The sequence below is a fragment of the Gekko japonicus genome, unplaced genomic scaffold (genome assembly GCF_001447785.1).
Source record: "Gekko japonicus isolate JY-2015 unplaced genomic scaffold, Gekko_japonicus_V1.1 scaffold5107, whole genome shotgun sequence".
Classification (NCBI taxonomy): domain Eukaryota; kingdom Metazoa; phylum Chordata; class Lepidosauria; order Squamata; family Gekkonidae; genus Gekko; species Gekko japonicus.
This window is the reverse complement of record NW_015177171.1, coordinates 13,578-36,733: the sequence shown is the minus strand read 5'-3', so window position 1 is coordinate 36,733 and position 23,156 is coordinate 13,578. Positions and strand designations below refer to the sequence as shown.

General features: G+C 46.8%; 2 protein-coding genes across 2 annotated transcripts; one reads left to right on the top strand and one right to left on the bottom strand.

Moving 5' to 3' along the window:
• The first annotated feature begins 4,388 nt into the window (after positions 1 to 4,388).
• Positions 4,389 to 5,612, top strand: ACTL7A (actin like 7A). The gene has a single exon (XM_015428361.1). It carries the CDS (start codon positions 4,389 to 4,391, stop codon positions 5,610 to 5,612), a length of 1,224 nt encoding a protein of 407 aa, XP_015283847.1.
• Positions 5,613 to 15,256: 9,644 nt separating this feature from the next.
• On the bottom strand, positions 15,257 to 20,815 carry HOPX (HOP homeobox). The gene is made up of 2 exons (XM_015428362.1): positions 20,632 to 20,815; positions 15,257 to 15,953 (listed from the first exon to the last, which is right to left on the bottom strand). The coding sequence occupies exons 1-2, from the start codon at positions 20,773 to 20,775 to the stop codon at positions 15,876 to 15,878; spliced, it is 222 nt and encodes a 73-aa protein (XP_015283848.1). The 5' UTR covers positions 20,776 to 20,815; the 3' UTR covers positions 15,257 to 15,875.
• Positions 20,816 to 23,156: the final 2,341 nt, after the last annotated feature.

Here is a 23,156-nt window from a genome sequence, read left to right as displayed (position 1 = left end):
AGCCCAGAGCTGGCAACTCTAGACTTACAGCCAGTGTTCCCTCTAAGCCAAGTTAGTGTGAGCTGGCTCACAGTTTTTTAGCCTCTGGCTCACACATTTTTTTGTCTTCGCTCAGGGAGGATGGCTCCAGAGCAAGCTAATTTATGCAGCAGCCAAATCGCTCGCTCACGACTTTAATGCCAGTAGCTCACAAAGTAGAATTTTTGCTCACAGGACTCCGCAGCTTAGAGGGAGCACTGCTTACAGCTGTTCTTAAATCATAAATAATCTAGGGAGGATGGGGGTGGTCAGGAGCTGAGAGAGGCGGGAGGAAGTCCCTCAGGCCTCTGTGTGGGGCCTGGAAAATTATCGTCACCTCGTGATGATAAGAAGATGAGGAAGGCAGTGGCACCCAGCTCGGAATTACTATGTCAGGGAACGGGTCAGTCAAAAAGCCTAGTGCCGTGTCATATTTCTGAAGTGAAAAGCCAGGTTCTAACAGATGAGATTCTTGAAAATCCTTCAGAAACGGGTGCAGAAAGCTGCCAGGTAGGGGTGGACTGGGAGGCCAAAATGGCCCTGGAAAAGGGCCACACCTCTCTTACCACTGTCCCACTTCTCCTGATGAAGGGCTGAAGAACCTTCTTGGAGGGAAAGGACGTGCCGCCTTGCTCCTCCTCACAGGCCGCATCATGCACGGACTGGCAGGGCAAAGCCTGAGTCTGCTGAGAGCCAGCGTGGTGCAGTGGTTAAGAGGAGCCGACTGTAATCTGGAGAACGGGTTTTATTCCCCACTCCTCTGCATGCAGCTACTGGGTGACTCTGGGCCAGTCACAGCTCTCTCAGAGCTCTCTCTGCCTCACCTACCTCACAAGGTGACTGTTGTGGGGGGAGGAAAGGAAGGTGATTATGAGCTGCTTTGAGACTCATTGGGGTAGAGAAAAGTGGATATAAAAACTAACCCTTTTTCTTCTTCACGAGCCCTACCCAGGGCGACAGGCAAGGACTGTGGGCAGGGGGCCCTCCAGGGCAGATACCCACCAGCAGTGTTCCCTCTAAGCTGAGTTAGTGTGAGCTAGCTCACAATTTTTTAGCCTCCGGCTCACACATTTTTGTCTTCGCTCAGGAAGGGAGGGCTCCAGAGCAAACTGATTTATGCAGCAGCCAGACCGCCTGCTCACAGTTTTAATGCCAGTAGCTCACAAAGTTGAATTTTTGCTCACAAGACTCCACAGCTTAGAGGGAACATTGCCCACCAGGACTGCCTTTCCCACCCAAGTAAAGTAAACGGCCAATCTGCCTCTTTCTTTCAAAAGAGATCATAGCAAAGCAAGAGAACACCTGGAAAGTGGACCATCGTAGGGTGTCACGCGAATGCTCAACAAAAGGGTTCCAGTTTGGAAGCAACATCCATGCAGAAGCAGCCGTGGTTAACATTTTCTGCGCAGGTGTATTTATTTCTTAAAATTGCTCCTTCCTAATGTCTGTGGGAGTCAACACAGTTTAAACAAACACATTCACAGGAGACCCAGTCGTTTAGACATTAAATTTCTTCGTGCCACCCGAATGCCTCCCAACTGTTAAAAAAAGTCAAACAGGGAAATCCCTTTGAGGACATACACAAGTTCAACAAGCTTCTCAAACAAGGGAATTGTACAGTTGTTGGGGCACTTACACAGCGTAACCTCTGTGTTCAAACTTCCTGTACGGATGATATGGCCAAGAAGGCATCTTGGTTGACCTTAAAGCTGAAAATGGAAGAAAATGAAGAATTTGGTATCTAAGATATGAAAGACCCAGACCGTTTTTATTATTGAGTAAAGAGCTCCGGCAGTAAAGAGCCCAGGGGGCAGGCACATGCAACAAGCCCCGCCCCCTGCTCCCAGCAGCCCTGGGCCACAAGGAGCAAGAAGCAGCCAGGTAAGTTGCAGAGCCCCTCCCCCCCATAGCAATCCAAAACAGTCCAGTGGCACCTTTAAGGCCAAGGTTTATTCAGGTACAAGCTCTCCCTCCTCTACAAGGACAGATCTGCACATTGTCCCCCCCCCAATAGCTAGCAATCCAAGAGTCCAGTGGAGCCTGAGCGGTGGGTGTTGCCTTCTGACACACTTCTGGTGATGTCAGGGGGTGTAGCATATGCAAATGAGTTATGCTAATGAGCTCCTGCACCTCTCTTTCTACAAAATGACCCCTGGTAGTGATGATGATGATGGTGGTGCTTTTTCTCATGTGTTGGTGCTCTACAGAAACCCATAAATAAGCAAAGCCAGATCCCTGCCCCCTGAGTAAGTTATCACCTAAATACAGTGTAGAGGAAGGGAGAGATACAATAGAGGGAGAAGAGGATGGGACGGGACAGGAACACAGGATGAATGCAAGCATGGAAGCTTTTATACGCCCAGAACAATAGCTTGAATTGTATCTGAAAATTAATGGTAAACCAGAGAAGAGACTGGAGCCCTAACGTAATGTCCTTTTGGCATATTCCCCGTGTCCAGAGGGGAGCGACTGCATTATACTTTTCTGAAACTTCCAACCGGTCATCAAAGGAAGTCCCACCATTAGTTTTTAATACAGGAGCTATTCCTATGCATTGTTAGCTAAATTTATAAATAACAGTCACTCCTTTTGCCTTCAGTTTCTTTGGTTTGTAGGCTGCCTCTGCCTCATAAGCATTAATAAGTTTGGTACTGGTTTGTCATAAGAACATAAGAGCCCTGCTGGATCAGACCAGTGGTCCATCTAGTCCAGCATCCTGTTGTACACAGTGGCCAGCCAGTTCCTCTGGAGGGCCAACAACAGGGCCTAGAGGCTGAGGCCATCACAGGAACATACGGAGAGCCCTGCTGGATCAGACCAATGGTCCATCTAGTCCAACATCCTGTCTCACACAGTGGCCAGCCAGTCCCTCTGGATTGGCCTTCACCCAATGTTGCCTCCTTGCTCTGGGATTAAGAGGCTTAGTCACTTGATAGCCACTGATAGACCTGTGTCCTCCATGAATCTGTCTAATACCCCTTTGAAGCTGTTTATTCCTGTGGCCGTCACCATCAGTGTCACTTTTATTCCTCTTCCCAGCTCCACTTTCTGGTGCAGGACCTCCAGGTTCCACTGGTCCTTCTGGTCCTGCATCATTCCTCCTTCTTCCATCTTCCTCTCATCTTCCATGATCTTGCAGCCTTTTCTTCTTCTCCAGTTCTTGCATTCACAGGCTTTGATGGGTGAGCACCATGGACGTCCAGGGTTGTTATGCAGAGGCGCACAGTGGCAAACCACCTGTTTGTCTCTTGCCTTGAAAACGCTACGAGGTCACCATAATTCGGCTGTGACTTGACGGTGCTATCCACTAAATAGGCCTTTAATAGGCCCAAGTAGGGGCCCAAAACCAGCTGGCCCTCCCAGGCCCCAAAGATGTCAGGCTGACGATAACCAGGGCCAGGCCCTTCTCAGTGGTGGCTCCGTACTGGTGGAATGAGCTCCCGGAGGAGATCAGGCCCCTGCGGGACCTTTTACAGTTCTGCAGGGCCTGTAAGACAGAGCTCTTCCACCCGGCTTTCGATTAGGAGCCACCTAAACACCAAGGGGTGGCCCTCTGCCCTGGCTTTACCATCTTCAGCCTGTCTCACCGCAGAAATCAGTCGGTCAAACCAAGCCGATGTGAGAATACCATCAGGACTATCACCTAAGTAGTAGTATAGTCTAAGCTAGGAATCTCTGCTCTTGCACTTTAATTGCTTCCAGCACTGTAGGAAAATGGATAATTGACCGTCTATGGATGTTTTATGGATGTTTTTAACTGTATTTATATATGCATTTTATGGAAGCCGCCCTGAGCCCGCCTTGGCGGGGAGGTATAAATTAAACTAATAAATAAATATTATCGTGCAAATGAAACCTTGTGTTTACATTTCCTCATTCCTGAAAGAGAGTATAAATTGAACTAATAAATAAATATTATCATGTGCAAATGAAACCTTGTGCTTACATTTCCTCATTCCTGAAAGAGACCAAGTGGATAGGCTGAGAGCACAGATTTCCACAGTGATATGCCTGAAAATATTCCAGAAGTATCAAAAACAGACCAAAAAAAGTAATCACTAAGCTACCAGATATTTAATTGTTTTGTTTTTTTAAGACTATTTAGGATGCATCAAGAAATACCCAACATTTTTTTAAAAGACTAAGTGAATTGAGCACAGGTAGCCGTGATCTCCTGTGGCTAACCCCAATGCCTCTTTCTACGGATTTGTGCTCTATGGCTTTTTCCTCTTCCAGTTTACAAGCAAGCATGTTGTGATGTCATAATGCACAATGCCTACGTCATCAAGGTTTTAAAACCGCTGTGTGCATTCTTACCATGTGACGTGGCAACCAGAGAGAATGAGAATCAATGAGGACTGGGGAAGAAAATGTCGAGCAGAGGGAGTGCCAGTTCTAGTTCTATGCCAGTAAAGAAAGGGCCAGTAGGTAAGCCCAGCGCCAAGCCCAAGGAAGAGGGAGAGGCGCCGCGAAGGATGATAGTGAAGGAGACCAGAGCTGTCGTCATCGATATCGGGACTGGGTCCTGCAAGTGTGGGTTTGCTGGGGAGCAGAAGCCAGCCCATGTGATCTCATCGACCGTGGGTAAGCACTTCCAGGAAACTGCGAAAACAGGAGACAACAGGAAAGAAACTTTTGTTGGCAAAGAACTTCAGGATGCCAGAATACCCCTGAAGCTTCTCAACCCTCTGAGACATGGAATCATAGTGGACTGGGACACCATCCAGGACATATGGGAGTATATATTCCACAAGGAGATGAAGATTCGGCCTGAGGAACACGCTGTCCTGGTGTCGGATCCTCCCTTGAGTCCCACCACCAACAGAGAGAAATATGCAGAGATGCTCTTTGAGACGTTCTGCACCCCTGCCATGCACATTGCCTATCAGTCTAGACTGTCAATGTATTCCTACGGGAAGACATCGGGCCTTGTTGTGGAAAGCGGCCATGGGGTTTCTTACGTCGTTCCCATCTATGAAGGCTACACTTTGCCAAGCATTACAGAAAGGGTAGACTATGCCGGGTCTGATGTCACCCAATACCTCATGAAATTATTAAACGAGTCTGTGAAACTGTTCTCAGAGAAAGACTGGAAGACCCTAGAAGACATCAAAGAGAACTACTGCTTCACTTCACTGGACTTGCAGCAGGACTCCAACGCACCTCTTGGGAAACACGAGATCGAATACGAGCTTCCTGACGGGCAAGTGATCCGTATCGGCAGAGAGAGGTTCATGTGTTCCGAAATGCTCTTCAAGCCATCCTTGATAAACTCGCAGCAGCTGGGCCTTCCTCTCCTGACCATGATGAGCCTCAACAAGTGTGATGCCACCCTCAAGAAGAACCTGATGAACAACATCTTGTTGTGCGGGGGCTGTACCACAATGAAAGGCTTCGCTGACCGCTTTCAGAAAGAACTGAGTAAGATATCCACGAATGATAAACCCGTGATGATAGCCTCCCCTGAAAGAAAAACATCCGTATGGACGGGAGGCTCCATACTAGCGTCCCTCAAGGCCTTCCAGCAGCTCTGGGTTCACAGAAAAGAATATGAGGAACGGGGTCCTTTTTACATCTACAGGAAATGTTTCTGAGTACCTGACAAACAGATGACTCTCTCTCCCTTCAGGAAGATGCAGATTGTTTGAAGAAATCTCCTGTGTTCTTTTAACCACCAGAATATTGATTGCTCTGTAAGAACTGGTGGTTTACCTTCTATGTTCCTAATATTAAAGGCTTAGTTAATACTCTGCAGTTACAAAAAAAAGGTGGTTTTCTGTTTCTTGACACATGTGGCATATGAAAGGGGCTGCAGATTTGTACACATAAAATTCTCCTTTAATAGTGCTTTAGGCCAACTTCCCATGTACACTTTCTGGGAGCATTCTCACTGAATTATGCTAGACTTTATTCTGACTGAACACGCACAGGATCTAGCATGTTGGACTATGGCCAGGAAGACTGGTTCAAATTCCCACTCTGCCATGAACCTTGGGCCAGTCACTCTCTGTCAATCTAATGCACCTCAAAGGGTTATTGTGAGGATGAAAAAACAGGAGAGGAGAACCGTGTATCCTGAAAAGATGTCATAGCTGCAGGCTGATCCTATGTATCTTCTAAAGAAACAGACTTTTCAGATGGAGGTTTTCCTGTGGTTTCATTGTGGAACTTCAGTGGTTTTTCTCCACGCTTCCTTACAACATTGTTTTCCATTTGTTGTATCACAATGGCTTCTTCATCGTTTCTCCATGCCTGTTTTCAAATTGGATCAAAGATGTTTTGAAAATGTATGGAGAAAAGACAAGAAATGAGAAACCACTGCAGTTCAGCGCTCAAACTGCAGGAAAAACCCCATGCGAAAAAAAACCCAGTAACAGGTTTGAATAAAGATGACCTGCAATCGTATGGTGCAATTGGGAAATTTTGCACTCTGGACTTAATGGCCTTATGGGAGGGGAGGGCACATGACAGTAATGCACACTTCAGATGTGAAGCAGAGTATGACCAGTCAGCAAACTTGTCTTATCCTAGCCCACCATCTTCCAAGAGAAACAAAAATGACATAACCTTATTCTATGTATTTTTGTTCAGAAATAAGTCCTCTGTGCTCAGTTCAGTTTGCTACCTACAGCCTGCTTTTAGGGCCCTCCTATTGAGCCTGTGAGTCAGGTTCATGTACTTCCACCCCAAAGTCTGGCTCTGAAAGCACCACGGTGAGTTACCATCCCTCACACACCACATAGTTAAGGGCTGAAACAGAGAGAAAACCTATTTAAACCAGGTATCAAGATTAGGATTCATGTCACTCCTTTTGGTATCACTACATGGGAAAGACAAAAGTCAACTCTGTTCTTTGATAAGGGATGCTAAAGTCTACTGACAGTTGTGTATCCTACCTTGGGGGATTCTGTAAGCTCTTCAAGATGCAAACCAATCTGAACACTGTGACACACAGCTAACCTTATACCATTCCTGTGAAGGAAGGACTTGCAAGCCCCTCCTGTTCCTTCAGGTTGGTCTCTGGGAGGTTGGAAAACCCTGCAACGATCCCAAGGCTCACTCCCTGGGGCTGCCAAAACAAACTGGGTAACACAGCCATCAATGACTCAGAGAGATTCTCTTGCAGGTCTAGCTCTTCATACCTCTGTTGCCATCTATAGACTCCACCTGGTTGCCATACCTCCTGCTTCACTCCTACAAGCTAGTGCAGGAGCAAGCCATTGCAACTTTGTTATTTCGAGCTGTCCTGGTCCAGGAATGGCAAGCTTACCTGCTGTCCCTCCCCATTAACACACTTAACACAGCAAGACCAAACGGGCGTGGTGTGTTTCCAGAGATGAGTCTTCAAACATTCAAAGTATAACAAAGAGAATGAAAGGAATACACACAGTCTGTTCAGGCATTCGGGCTGAACAAGGGTACAAAGAAAAGGTAAAAACACAGAGTCCTCTTTACCTGTACTTGATACTTATTCTACATGGTATTTCATTGGGAGAGGCTAGTATTATTTGAAGTGGCAGTGGTTTAGAGTTCAAAAGCAACATAAAGGGGAAAACTCTCAACTCAAAATGAATTATGTAATCAGAAAAGCTGAGAAAAACAAACCACAATAAACAAAATACATAAGTTAATACAGAAAATGAAAAACTGACACAAAAACATTTAATAGAATATAGAACAATATATTTTGTATGTTTATTGTTTTCTGTATTTTGTTCATTGCTCAGCCCCCCGTCCCTCCTTCCTGCGAGATAAGTTTATAGCTGGGTTCCATCATGAACAAAGCATACTTGAATTACTGGGGTGAATTCTAGGGTGGGGGGCATTTCTCCATACTGAGCAATTAAACCCTACATGTATTTGTGTCTGCATTTTTTCAGATATTAACATGCCTGGTCTCTTCTCAGTGTCATTGTATTTGACTTTTGCTTCCAATGATTGTTCAGCATGACACTGCTAGTTTCTGGGTTTTTTTTTAAAATTATGAAATGTTCTCAACCACAAAATCTGCTGCAAAGTAAAGCTATTTTAAACTTTACTTGATGCTTCTTCCTGAATTTATAAAGAACTCTGGCCTCAGTCCAATGTGACATACTTGCTTTTCAAGACATATGTACCATAATCTAGCCCAAGTTTGTTCCTGTAGTGATTTAAAATACTTAAAAACCACTTTTTGTCTTGAAGTGGGAACCAAAGCACCGTACAATAACACACACACCTTGCAAATTCAATAATAAAGCCACACCACATCAGAAGAATAAAACCTGCAAATATTTTTATCCACCTCAAACAACCTCCTGAACAGGTCAGTTTTACAGAGTTTACTAGACCTAGGAGGATGGCACATACTTCACAGTTCCACAAGAAAAGGGCCACCAAAGCTGGGTTGCAGCAGATTTTACTTGCCTGACCAGAAGAAGCTACTGGTATAGATGTTGTTGTCATATGGGTTCCTGCCATGACAGACTGTCCTTTAAGTATGTGATTCATGAAGGACTTTAAAGGTAACAATCAGTGCCTTGAAGTGAACTCAGAAACCAGAAGGCCACCTGTACAACCATCTCAAGACAGGAGATAATGTAACTCCAAAAAGTTCAAACTTATAAACGGGCTGAACAGCAAATTAACATGTAACATGATGAAGATGTTTTAAGATATGGAAAACCAGAATTAAATAACAAGCTAAGGTTATAAGGTCAACAGTTGTAAACCAATAAATATACCAAAATAAGTCTGAGACTCTCCATTCACTCTCAGAGCATGGAGGTCACTTAACAGCATTTTTACTTTCTTTTTCGAGGTGGGAGCAGTGTATGTCAGCCAAACATTCCAATATTTCTTGTATTACATTCAGTATTCTAATATACTATTCTGAAAAGGAAATGCACTAAGATACAGAGGATGTATAGTCCCTCTGTATGAGAATACATATGTGAGGACTGAATGAGTTAGCATATGTAATGAGATAAGAAACCAATATCCCTGTTGAGTCCTGGGGAGGTTTTTGTTCCAAGTGTGGCAATAACTTGTAAGTCAGCAATTTCCCTTTCCATTAGGTTCCTGAAGTTCCTTTGTAATAAAACAGCTTCCTTGAGGTCACCCATTGACATTCAGTCAATGTTCAGTCCGTCTATAAGTTTGAACCTTACCTCCCATTCCATTGTATAAGTGTGCATGCACATGAAAGCTCATACCTTGAATAAACCTTTGTTGGTCTTAAAGGTGCCACTGGACTTCCCCACAAGCAGCTGTGCCACCGTTGCTCTTCTATTTCCCCCGCTTGCATTGGTCAATTTCACACTATTTGCCACGTGGCCGCATTTTGACCCACAGCTCCCCCCCGATTTTCCCCACATCTTCTCGATCTCAAAAGACAAGTTTCGAGAAGACGCTGGGAAAATCAAGGGAGCTGTGGGTCAAAATGTGCCCATGCAGCACATAGTGTGAAATTGACCAATGCAAGCGGGGGAAACAGAAGAGCGACAGAGGCACAGCTTCTTGTGGGGAATCGGTCTAAATTTGTTCTACAGCTTCAGACCAACATGGCTGACTACCTGGATATAACTCTAAAAGAGTCACCACATCTCAAACTTGATGAAATGTCACAGATGTCTTCAAGGACAGCCCCACACACAGCACATTACAATAATCCAGCCTTAAGGTTAACGTAGCATGGATAAGTGTGGCTAATCAGTCACATCTAGGAAGGGACAGAACTTCTGTGGTAAACATAATTGAGGGGGGAAAGCACTTTTCACAACAGTAGACACTGGATTTTCTGAAAGGACAGGATCTAACTAAATCCCCAGTTTTTTAGCAGATTCTGTCCAAGATCACCCCGATCCAAAATCTGCAGTCCAGTCCCTACTGTTATACCAGCCTTTCCAACCAGCATCGCCTCCATCTTGCCTGGACCCAGTGTTGAGTTGTTCTCCCTCAGTCCACTTGACCATAACTACCAGATAACAGTGCTGGGCCAAAACAGCAGCTTCTAGAAGCTCGTTTAAAGAAATTGATAGCTGGGAGTTATCAGCATATTGATGATACCCAGCTCCAGAGTTTCAGACGATCTCATTCAATGGTTGGCGTACATAACGCAGCTATCGCATAAAGTGGCCATATACTGAGACCACTGGTGTCTCCAAGTTTACTTTGACTGGTAGCTCTCTCCATGGTCTCAGGCAGGGGTCTTTTTCATCAACCACTATCTGATCCTCTTGCTTGGAAATGATGAAGATTAAGCATGGGAATTCTGTCCAAGCAAGAGGAGGAGCTGTGGCTCAGTGGCAAAGCATTTGCTTTGCATCTGGAAGGTCTCCAGTTCAATCCTTGGCATCTCCAGCCAACGGATTTCGCAGTAGATGATGTGAAAAACCTCTACCTGGGACCCTGGAGAGTCACCGAGTAGACATCACTGACTTTGATGAACCAGTGGTCTGATTCAATATAAGGCAGATTCATGTTCATGAGACCTAATTGCTGCATGCAACGCTGACATTCTACCTCTGAGTCATGGTCCCTCTATCTGGGGCTCAAACCTTGGGTTCAACACTTACTGACCTGATAGTAGCAAAGAATAATTGTTTCTTTGCTACTCATCCCCACCTCACAGGCCTTCAAATGGACTCTGTGTTGTTCTTGGTCAGATTTAGCATGTGTTCTCTTTGTCCCTGCGTGAAAGGTTGGACAGTGGAAGAAAGCTGACAGGCAGAAAGTTGATTCATTTGAAATGTGGAGTTAGAGGAGAGTTTTATGGATACCATGGACAGCTAAAAAGACAAATAAGTAGGGTTCTAGATAAAATCAAGCCTGAACTCTCCCTAGAAGCTAAAATGACTAAGCTGAGGCTATCGTACTTTGGTCATGTTAGGAAAAGACAAGACTCAGTGGAAAAGACAATAATGCTAGGGAAAGTCTGAGGGCAGCAAGGAAAGGGGAAGACCCAACATGAGATGGAGTGATTCAATCAAGGAAGCCACGGTCCTCAGTGTGCAAGACCCGAGCAAGGCTGTTGACAATAGGACATTTCGGAGGACATTGATTCATAGAGGTGCCATGAGTCAGAGGCCATTTGACAGCACTTAACACCAGGGCTATTTTTGGGCAGGAACGCACAGGAATGGAGTTCCGGCTGGCTCCCAAGTTGGCCACACCCAGCAGGAACTCATTAGCATAATAGGCCAAACCCAACAGCAGGAAGTCATTAGGATTGGCTACATTAGGGGTGTGTGGCCTAACATGCAAAGGAGTTCCTGCTACAAAAAAAGCCCTGGGTTTTGACAACAAACAAGGTAAGCAGAATAAGAAGCAAAAGGTGGGTGTGGCTGGATGACCACACTTCTGGTAATATGGGGATGTGGCCTAATATGCTAATGAGCTGATCTGTCAGGGTTGTGGCCCAATATGCTAATGCATTTCTGCTGTTGGGTGTGGCCTATTATGCTAATGAGTTCCTGGTAGGCTTTTTCTACAAAACAAGCCCTGCTTAACACACACATCTTTGGCTACATTATTGTCAAACCTTGCTGTGCTATGCTTGCTTCGGTTGCCATAGTGGTTGGGGGATTTTTTTTCCTGCGTGTGGGGTGTGTGTGGGGGGGAGGGAGTGCGACCTTTGCATTTAGGAGATGTAACTTTTCCACCAGACATACCCTTCTCCTCCCCTTTTGCTTTCCCAGGAGAAGTGACCTTGAGTACATTTTTGTACCATCTCCGGACTCTAGATTGCCAGGACATCTATCTCCCCTGGTTGGCATGGCAATTAGGCAAGTGTGGATGTGACATATGCCTGGGGGTTGGAGGGGACCCATATGATTTCCTTTAATATGCCTATACCCGCCAAAGAGGAGCTGCAGTGGCTCAAGGGGTTAAGACGCTGAACTGCAGGCTGTGGAAAGTTAGTAGTTCAGCAGTTCAAGACCCAGGTGCCGCATGACGGAGTGAGCTCCCATCTCTAGTTCCAGCTCCTGCCAACCTAGCAGTTCGAAAGCAAGAAATTGCAAGTAGATAAATAGGTACCACTTCGGTGGGAAGGTAACAGCGTTCCGTGCGCCTCGGTGTTTAGTCATGCCGGCCACATGACCACGGAAACGTCTTCGGACAGCGCTGGCTCTTCGGCTTTGAAACGGAGATGAGCACCGCAACTCTAGAGTCAGATTTGACTGGCTTTCGAGCAAGGGAACCTTTACCTTTACCCGCCAAAGAACTTCAGTTCTAACACGGTGACTTTTGGGTCTTGCATATGTTCCAATAAACAAATCACCGCCAAAGCAAGAGTTTTTGAGTATAACTGGACGGGGGGTGGTGGTGGTGTCTGACAATTATGTTGTCAATTTGGAGGGCTCACACACTCCCAGAACTTCAGTTCTAACACGGTGACTTTTGGGTCTTGCATATGTTCCAATAAACAAATCACCGCCAAAGCAAGAGTTTTTGAGTATAACTGGACGGGGGTGGGGGTGTCTGACAATTATATTGTCAATTTGGAGGGCTCACACACTCCCCTCAATTTCAGAGCACCGTTCTTCAGATTTTTACCAAACTTTGCTATGACAACTTTTGAGTTGTCAGATTTAGGAGTACAGCCGTTCCAGTTGAAAGCAATGGGGAGCTTGAGTTACCATCCCACCCATCCACCCCCACTGGTGAAACGTGTGTTTGCTGCAGTGTGTCAGTCGGACCCAGTTTTGGTTCAGCGAACGGTTAGATAGCAGGGGACCCATTGCGGCAGTTGGTGAAGAGTTCTGTGGTTAATACTCTGGTGCCTCTGCCTCTCGCTTAGTGTCAGCTTCCCTGAGAAGGACAAGCGGAGGAGGAACGGAGGGTTCCTGGTTTTTCAGCCTTGCTGCTTGTCCCTGTTATTAAAATCATTGCTTCAGGCAGATGGGTGGGTGAGGCCTGCCCTGCTTTTCCACACCTGGCCCTGCCCTCCCCACCGTGGAACATGCCCGGAGGCCCTGAGGATGAGGTAAGTGAAGTTTCCCTCCCTTCCCAGCCAAACAGCTCTGCGGTGCCTGACCCCAGCTTCTGGGTGGGTTTTTTTTTGGGGGGGAGAGGGATAGGGATAGTGTCAACAACCTATTGCCGCAGTTTGCTCTGTTGGGGAGTGCTATTTTTGCCCCACACTTCTGGAGTATACGCAGCTGGGCAAATAGGTCCCACCCCCAAGCTATTTTAGGACTGGAAAACAATGCAGGAGTAAGACCTAAGCAAGTAAGACAAAGTAAGACTTTGAAGGTCAAAGAAGACGGGGACGGCAAAGGATGAGATGGTTGGACAGTGTCATGGATGCAACAGACATGAAATTGAGCGGGCTTCGGAAGACGGCGGAAGACAGGAGGGCCTGGCGTGATCTTGTCCATGGGGTCGCGAAGAGTCGGACTCGACTGTGCGACTGAACAACAACAAAAGACCTAAGCACCCTAACCAGTGTTCCCTCTAAGCTGAGTTAGTGTGAGCTAGCTCACAGTTTTTTAGCCTCCGGCTCACACATTTTTGCCTTCGCTCAGGGAGGATGGCTCCAGAGCAAACTAACTTATGCAGTAGCCAAATCGCTTGCTCACAACTTTAATGCCAGGAGCGCACAAAGTAGAATTTCTGCTCACAAGACTCCACAGCTTAGAGGGAGCATTGACCCCTAACCCTGTGACTTGATGCAGTTCCGCAGGGCCTGTAAGACAGAGACATTCCACCAGGTGTTTGGTTGAGGACGCCAACAACGTCCATCTGGCTGGCACTCTCCCCTCCCCCGCACGGCGGTAGCACAACCAGAGATTTCGGCCACCATTCGTTTGCTTTCGAATTCATACCGGAATTTTGTTATAATTTTTAAATATTCCTAGGTATATGATACGTTGTTTTAGTACATCGTCACACATTGACACGGACTCTAATCTGGGAGAACCGGGTTTGATTCCCCACTCCTCCACTTGCACCTGCTGATGTGACCTTGGGTCAGTCACAACAAGCTCTGGCACAGCTCTCCTTGAAAAAGAGCAGTTTGTGTCAGAGCTCTCTCAGCCCCACCCACCTCACAGGGTGTCTGTTGTGGGGAGGGGAAGGGAAAGGAGTTTGCAAGCCGCTCTAAGACTCCCTTGGGTAGTGAAGGGCGGGGTATAAATCCAATCTCCTCTTCTTCTTCATATAAGTCAGGCCAGAGAGAGAGACAAAGGAATAGGAAGGAAGGATGGATGGATGGATGGATGGATGGATGGATGGATGGATGGATGGATGGCCTGGCAAGCAGTGTGTGTGGGGGTACTTACTGGGGGGGGGGGAGCCATAGAGTTTTGGGGCAAGTGCTGACGTGTTGCCCCAGTGCGATGCCAGTGCTTCTGGGTCACGCTCGAAGTGACATCATTGTGCAGCATCAAAGATCACCACCCCCACCCTCATTTTGCCAGCCTGTTTCCACCTGCCAACCAGATGAGCGTTGGCAGGCATCGGAAAGAATTACCTTACCGGGAGTTTGCCTGCCATTAGCGGGCACCTGGGGATGAATGATGACGACATATGATCACATCAATAAGAAACGTACACGTGCGGTTTAAATAAAACTTTCCGACTTTATTATTAACAAATCTGGGAGGAAATAATCTTTTTGTTTGGCGAAAATTTGGAAAGGTGTCCGTGGCGTATGCGTTCCCAGATCCTCATTCAGCTGTGCTGAAGGCCAATCCGCCAAGGGCACAACCCATCCCGTACACGCGGGACTAATAGCACAGGTGCACACTTGCATGCTGGACCGTTTGTGCCAAGCCAACCCAGGTGGGAAAGGTACGGCAACGTTAAGAGACTGAGCCTGCTGGACTAAGAGCAGGAAGCTGGGTGGGAGGGAGGAATACACTTTGGATCCCTCCCTCATAGGATCTAAGAGGTCTCAATGTGCGGCTCTAGTCAGCTCTTTTCTCCTCACTCGAGCCTGGGAAAAGCACCGAGATAGCTTCATCCCCCCCCACAGAGATAGGGACCCTCCTATCGCTGCAGATACGTTGTGGTGAAATTCTTAGTATGGTCCAGCTGCAAGAAACAAGCTGGCAGTGGCTGGAGCGCATACAACTCAATACTCTCTTTGGGGACAGGGCTCAGAGTGCCTCCGTCCTCCCGTGCATTAGCAGTGGAGTTGCCAACCTCCAGGTATGGCCTGGAGATCTCCCAAAATTACAACTGATCTCTAGACTCCAGAAATCAGTTCCCCATGAGAAAAGGGCTGCATTATACCCTACTGGGGGGCCCTCCCCTCCCCTCCGCAAACCCCACCCTCTGTAGGCTCTGCCCCCAAATCTGCAGGAACTTCCCAACCCCAGGGCTGGCGACCCAAATTAGCATAGTGTGGATTTTGAACAGCCACAGACCCTAGGAATTGAACATGGACATCCAGCCTTCTTGTGTATGCTAACGCCTCCCAGCACACAAACAGCTGGCAGAGAACTTTGAACCAAGCTTATGAATTAGGCTGGTCTTCTGGATGTTGCTCTGGCGAGCTCTCGTAGCCATCCGGGATGGCAGATAAAGATATTTTCTTTCAGCCTCCTAGGAGTCTTGCCAGCAGTTGAAGCAACTATTAATCACAACCACTCCATGCCGTTCTAAAAAGGGACACAGCAGCCAATGAGGTCGGTGGTGTCTCCTTTCTAAATCCTGCACATCCGTGGCCAATACATAACGTTTTATATTATGATTTCCCCCTTCCCCCCCCCCAAAGAAAAAGAATTAGGTTATGTACATTTTAAATAAGGCAGCAGGTTAAATAACAGAACACGTTAGCTTTGATAGCCACTCTTCTCACAGCGGAAGTCGTCACTGAATTCAGACAGCCATCCGTTCTCCCAGGGTTGGCTTCCGTGGGATAATTCTAGTCAGTCCCTGACAGACCCACACTCCGAAGGGAGCCCTTCTGACCGCCTCCATTCCGCCAGGCGCTTCTTAAACCATTTCTGGGGGGCAAAAAGAGACGGTGGGATAAATATAGGGCTACTGAGCTGGTGTGACACCTCAGGACGTGGGGGCATAATAAAAGAAATCATCCAACCACACACAGTCCACACGCGCTTCCTCTCCTTCGTATCAACTGAGAGCTACTATGCAACTCTGATCTCACTGCAGTGGCCATTTCCTTATTTATTATTTATGCACTGCATAGTGTAGTGGTGAAGTGTGCGGACTCTAATCTGGGAGAACCGGGTTTGATTCCCCACTCCTCCACTTGCACCTGCTGATGTGACCTTGGGTCAAGTCACAAGCTCTGGCACAGCTGTCCTTGAAAAAGAGCCATTTTTGTCAAGAGTTCTCTCAGCCCCACCCACCTCACAGGGTGTCTGTGGTGGGGAGGGGAAGGGAAAGGAGTTTGTAAGCCGCTCTGAGACTCCTTTGGGTAGTGAAGGGCAGGGTATAAATCCAATCTCTTCTTCTTCTTCTTTTCCCCCGCCTCCACTTTATCTGCACAGAAATGACCCCATAAGGAAGGTTAGGCTGAGAGGGTGTGACAGGCCCAAAGACACCTGGCGAACGTCCATGGCAGAATGGGGATTTCCTTTCATTTATGCCCCGCCTTGCTCACCATTGGAGACCCAAAGCGGCTGACGTGGTTATCCTCTCTTCAACGTTATCCTCACAGCAACCCTCTGAGATTGATTAGGCTGAGAGAGTGTGACTGGCCCAAGGTCACCCAGCTATCGTCCATCGCATGAGTAGGGATTCGAACCTGGGTTTCCCAGATTCTAGCCTTTCTTAACCAATACACCACATCTGAACGTGGGTCTCCCAGGTCTTAGAGGCAAGCTAAATGTGACCGCATCCTCGTGGCCACCACAAGAACTCTGTCGCCATCTTAAAGTGACTTCAAAATGCTGCAAAACACAGTTCTTTTGTCCTCCCCCCCCCGCAATACCTTTTCAAATGCCAAAACGGCCACCAGGGTTATGGCTGTTTTGGCAGTTGAGAAAACATGGCGGAGGCAGGACCCTTCAGCCTGTGATGACATCCTTGTGGTGACCTTGGAGGGGTTGCCATCGCATCCAGTTTGGGCCTTAGCAGGGCTTTCTTTGTAGAAAAAGTCCAGCAGGAACTCATTAGCATAATAGGCCACACCCAAGAGCAGAAACTCATTAGCATATTAGGCCACACCCCTATGTTACCAGAAGTGTGGTCATCCAGCCACACCCACCTTTTGCTTCTTATTCTGTTTACCTCTTTTGTTGTCAAAACCCAGAGCTTTTGTTGTAGCAGGAACTCCTTTGCATGTTAGGCCACACCTCCCTAATGTAGCCAATCCTAATGAGTTTCTGCTCTTGGGTGTGGCCTATTATGCTAACGAGTTCCTGCTGGGCGTGGCCAACTCAGGAGCCAGCTGGAACTCCGTTCCTGTGCGTTCCTGCCCAAAAATAGCCCTGGCCCTTAGTCTGACACTCTAACCCCTGAGCCACGCCGACTCTCCTTTCCCTCTTGTCAGGAATCCCTGAAGTAGACTGAGAAGAGCTGCTCCTCTCTCCCATTCATTCATGTGAGCACTCTTGTACACAGCTGCCCACGCAGACGCACTACAAATTGGACCCTGGTTCACCTTGCAAGACTGGCAAGCCAGCCAAGGCCTCAGGCAGGGGGGGCTGGATTTACAACCGCCTCGACAGCCTTACCACTCCTCTTAAGTCTGGGGAGATAACAAATCTCAGGTCTGTCAGGCTTCCTTCAGTCCGCCTCATTCCCTTCCTTCCCAAATCCCTAACGGTTGATTTATGTCGCTCTGTATAATCCCAGTCCTCCTGGGTCCTGACAGCTGTCACAGCCCGCTCTGGCTCCACACCCCTTGTCCTGGAAAATGGGCCATCACATGCCACAACTGCTTGTTCAGCAACTGGAAGCTTGTGGCAGTAAGCAAAACATTCCCTCCTGCCCACAGTGAAGGAAAGGTAAGGACAGGGCAGGTTAGGGAATGAGTCAGTGGATAATAATGCACTGAGCACATCCATGAAGGTAACTTTCTGGTATTTCATAAGCCAAAGCGGCCTTTTGGAGGAGGGTGGAGAACAACACCTGCCACCCCAAGTTCCCTGGAGGAAGAGTTGTGGGGAAGAGGAATGTAGCAAATAAAGAGTAACATGGGACTTTTCTGCATGTGTTTTTTGGTGGTTCTGGTCCCATATTTCTTCGGTTTATTCTCTGATTTCCACAAACATTTTTGTGCCTTTAATTTTCACTTCAGGGGGGGTTTTTTGTTTCCCCCTTTCCCCCCCAGCTCTTTTGAGACCACTTTTACGCCAGTGTTTTCCTGGAAGTTGATTCTGAGACGACTTTCTCCTAGTGTGTGATGTTGCTATCGGTTTTCTTTGTCCCACCCACCTCCAGCCCACTTGTCACTGATTGGACTCTCATCATTGTTAAACCATTCCCCCCCCCATGAGTGATTTCAATTTTTTTAAAGGCCATAAAATTGTGATAAAACACTGTAGTGTTGCAATGATAGTTTAAGCAGGTTCTCTAAATTCCCAGCTTTCATTTTTAAAAGTAAATCTGTGGCCCCATCCCGCACAGAGATATGCCTTCTTCCTTATACCTCTATGAGGGAGGGATACAGAGACTTACTTTTTTTCTAAAATGAAAGCTGGAATTCAGAGAACCTGCTTAAACTGTCGTTGCAAAACTACAGCGTTATATCACTACTTTAGAGCCATTTTTTTAAAAAAATAAGGGGGTGCTCTGCCACCACCAATAACGACACCAATGAGGATGGCACTCTCCCTTGAAAATCCTCATTATTCAAGCCATGTGTAGAAGAAAATAAAGTCACTCCAAAACTGTAAAAGTGTACCGGGGGTGGACACTGCAGGACAACCGTGCCCAAACTGATTCCAGCGCTTGTGTATCAACTCCCAAGAAAATCATGAATAAGTTGAGGGTGTGGAAAAGGTGAAGAATGACAAAGAATGGAGCACAAGCATTCGAATTCTACTTGACTTCATAAATTCTGTCAAATAGTAACTGTTAGTTTATATGAGAGAGAGAGAGTGGTCTGTGGATATGTTACTGCCTTATTTATTCCCAGCTTCCTTTCAGCCAATGGGTGTCATACCTACAAATGTCTGTAGATATGTTACTGCCTTATTTATTCCCAACTTCCCTTCAGCCAATGGGTGTCATACCTACAAATGTAGAAAAAGAAAATCTGGAAAAACCTATTGCTGGAAAGAAGACAAAAAAGGACTCTGTCACCATTTTCTTCTGGGCTGCATTCACACAGTGTTGGCCACTGCACTACTGTTGCCTTATGCCCAAGCTGGATTTTGCTGTGTGGGCAACCCAATCCATAGGCGAATGACTGCCGTAACATGACAATAGCACAGCATCCAACAAAGGCTGAAAACAGCTTTGATCATCACGGTTGTTTTTCCTCTGCAGTCTGAAGAAGAAACTCAGAGAACATTCCCTTTTGCTCTCTTTTTCCCGTCTCATTAGGGAAACAGTTCCATTTGTTTTTCTCTGTTTTGCAGGGCGTTTATTTTTACACTGCTTATTCCACCCATCTGCCACAAAGGTTTGAGCAGCATATGGTTGCCAACTCTGGGTTGGGAAATTCCTGGAGATTGGGGGGCAGAGCCTAGAAAGGGAAGCGTTTAGGGAGGGGGAGGAGCCCAGCAGGGATGTGATGCCGTAGAGTCCACCCTCCAACTGAGCTCTGTGGTCTGGAGATCAGCTGTAATCCTGGGTTGCTAACTTCCAGGTGGCTCCTGGAGATCTCCAGGAGACAGAGATCAGTTCATCTGGAGGAAATGGGATGCTTTGGAAGGTGGATTCTGTGGCTTTATATCCCATTGAAGTCCCTCCCCAAACCCCGCCCTCCTCAGGCTCCACCCCCAAAACCTCCAGGTACTGGCAACCCTAACTCCAGCCCCCACCTGGAGGTTGTGCAACCAACAGAGCGTCACAGAAAAAGCTCAATACAGAAATGTACATAAGCCGTGATAAAATAACTACGCTGCTTCACACAGAATATAACCAAAGTGTGTATAATTTAAATAATAGCAAAACAGTGAAAATACAAATACAAAATATTTAAGGTAAAGCAACAATAAACAACCATCAATGACGGAACTAAGCCATTTACAAAGTCAAAGGTACAGCCAATATAAGACCAGTCCTCGTTCCAAATCAGATTTAAAATGCCAGAAGCTTCGTATAACACTTCAATAGTAAAATGTTAAAGTCTCTCTCCTTGTTTCACCTTAAATGTTTTGTATTCATATTTTCACTGTTTCACTATTCCCTACATTACATACTTTGATGATATTTTGTGTGAGGCAGCCAATGTTCCCTCTAAGCTGTGGAGTCCTGTAACCAAAAATTCTGCTTTGTGAGCTACTGGCATTAAAACGGTGAGCAAGCGATTTGGCTGCTGCATCAATTAGTTTGCTCTGGAGCCCTCCTTCCTGAGCGGAGACAAAAATCTGTGAGCCAGAGGCTAAAAAACTATGAGCTAGCTCACACTGACTCAGCTTAGAGGGAACACTGGAGGCAGCATAGTTCTTTTATCATGCCTTATGTACATTTCTGTATCCTACCCGGAGGCGGACAACCTTAGCCCCGCTCCTGGGGGTGGACTGCAGGCCGTGTGTCACTCACCAGGGTCTCTTCCTCAGACAGCCCGGCCTCAGCAGCGATAAGGCAAAGAGTGGTGGGGTCGGGGTGCTTGTTGACCCGGTTGAAATTGAACTCCAGGATCTCTCGCTGTTCCTCGGTGGGACTGGCAACCTTTTCGGAGGACATTTTTCTCTGTTTGTGTCGGTAGGAGGGAACTAGTGAGCTGCAAGGGAAGGAGAGAGGGAGATCAGAGTTAGATCCAGTGAGGAGGAGGTCATTGGAACAGAAATAAATGGCTCGGATCCACCTGAGTGTTTATTTTGACGGAAGGGTTTTCGCCCCCAGAGCATAATTTTTTGGTCTCCACCCCGGGCTGCATCGGGAACAGAAAGGCAAGAAAGTCACGCTCTGTGTCGGCAGAAATCCATCCGTGGAAATGTGCCAATGAAGCCAAGCTAATTTTTTGCATGTGTTCGATGCGTGGCATTTTTTAAAATTTCACCATTCATCTTTTAAATATGAAGTTCAAACCTGAATGTGAAATTTCCTCACCTTACCTCCCCCCCCAAAATTAAATTATAAGAATACTTCAGACTTATGGATATCTCTTAATTGTCTTGATTCTGCCAGTTGCCAAATACGAAATGTCACTGAACATCAGCTGCAAACTGCTAAGCGTCATAGCCTGACGGCTTCCAAAACAGTAAATACCATTGCGTGACATCAAGAACTGTAAAAAAAAAAACTAAATACCATCGCATGTCAATGTAAACTGCTCTCAGATGCAAAATCCCATTACTTGTCAGCCATAAAACGCCATTGTATAGCCAATGCCAAATGGCAAATGCTGGAATTAAAGAGCTGAGTCAAATATCAACTATGGAGACAGAATATGACTGGATTTCAAACACAATACATATCATATATTCAGCAAATATTCAGACTCCCCGTTGAATAACCTGCATCAAAACACTGCAGAGATTTTTTTAGAGCAAATTAATTTCACTTCCATCCTGGGCTGTTGGATTTTCTTTTTTCGCCATCAAGCCATAGCAGACTTATGGTGACCTACTTATTTATTTCATTCACACCCCACCTTTCTCTCCAATGAGGCCCCAAGGTTGACCTCCTGGTGGACCTCCTGATGGCACCTGGTATTTTTGGCCACTGTGTGACAGAGTGTTGGACCAGCAATGGGCTCAGCCTTAGATACCACATCAAGACACAGAGAACACACCTTGAACTATGCGGTATCTGAACTGAGGCACTGTCATTTAAACCCAGAGCGGGGGCAGCTGAGTATTCTAAAGAAAAAGGAAGTCTGTATCTTGGAAAGCTATTGCACAACCTATTTAAAATTATTCAGAAGACGGTTTTCATGATTTCTTTCCTTCTAGCTGTAAGGAGAGGACAGGACCAGCACAGGTCCTTGAAACCATGCACACCCAACCACTGTTCCCTCTAAGCTGAGTTAGTGTGAGCTAACTCACAGTTTTTAAGCCTCCAGCTCACAGATTTTTGTCTTAGCTCAGGAAGGATGGCTCCAGAGCAAACTAATTTATGCAGGAGCCAAATTGCTCGCTCACAACTTTAATGCCAGGAGCTCACAAAGTAGAATTTTTGCTCACAAGACTCCACAGCTTAGAGGGAGCACTGCCCCCGACCAAGCTTCAGAGATTTCATCCACACACAACCAACGTAACAGCTACAAACTTTTGTGTTTTAATGAAATGCAAGCTGAAATTCTTCAGAAGTTTAACTGTGTGGCCAAGGCTACTTGGTGTGTTGTTGTTTTTCTGCGTTCCCGCAGAATTCTGGCACGCACGGGGACCTGCAGTGAGCTTTGTCTGAGCAGGCACTGAGCAAGCATGCCTTGTTAATTTCAGTCAATTCCCCCAACTGTGTTCCAGGGTACACTAAAGTGCTGTGAGAGAATTGCTGGAGCCGTAAACGAACCAAGTAATCAAAGGCTTCTGTGAGCTCCAAGGGCCCAGCCATAGAAAGGTCTCTATATTACGCACTGCAGGGGGTATGTAAAACTGCCAGATCGCTTCATCACCAGGGAAGGGATCGTTCACTCACTCGGGATGCAGCAGCAGCATTTCCCGCTCTCGAAAGAAGCTGCCCCTTTTGTCTCTGCCTGAGTTCCCCCCCCCTCCCTTTCTTCTTCCAGCCAGGGAACATGTTTGGCTAAGTAGCTCAGGTAGAAATATGGGAAGGGGGGGAAGTAGGGTCAGCATCAGCATACCCCGTGGGGAGGTGGCTGCTCGGACCCAGAGTTCCTGGCAACATCCCACTGCTGCAGAGACCCCCCACCCCCCGCGCCTCAACCACATGCTGCCTGGGAACGAGGTGCAGCCGGGTGTACAACGGTGGCACTCCTGGTGGGCACAGCAGCGGTGTTTCCATCTGCACAAGCCACCCAACACCATTCAGGGAAAGGTGATACAGTCAGTGGGAAGGCCGACATGGGATAAGGAGCTAGAGTTGCCAGTTCCCTCCAAGCTACTGATGGAGGGTTGGGGTGGTGGTGTTAAGGTTGCCAGATCCAGGTTGGGGAACTCCTG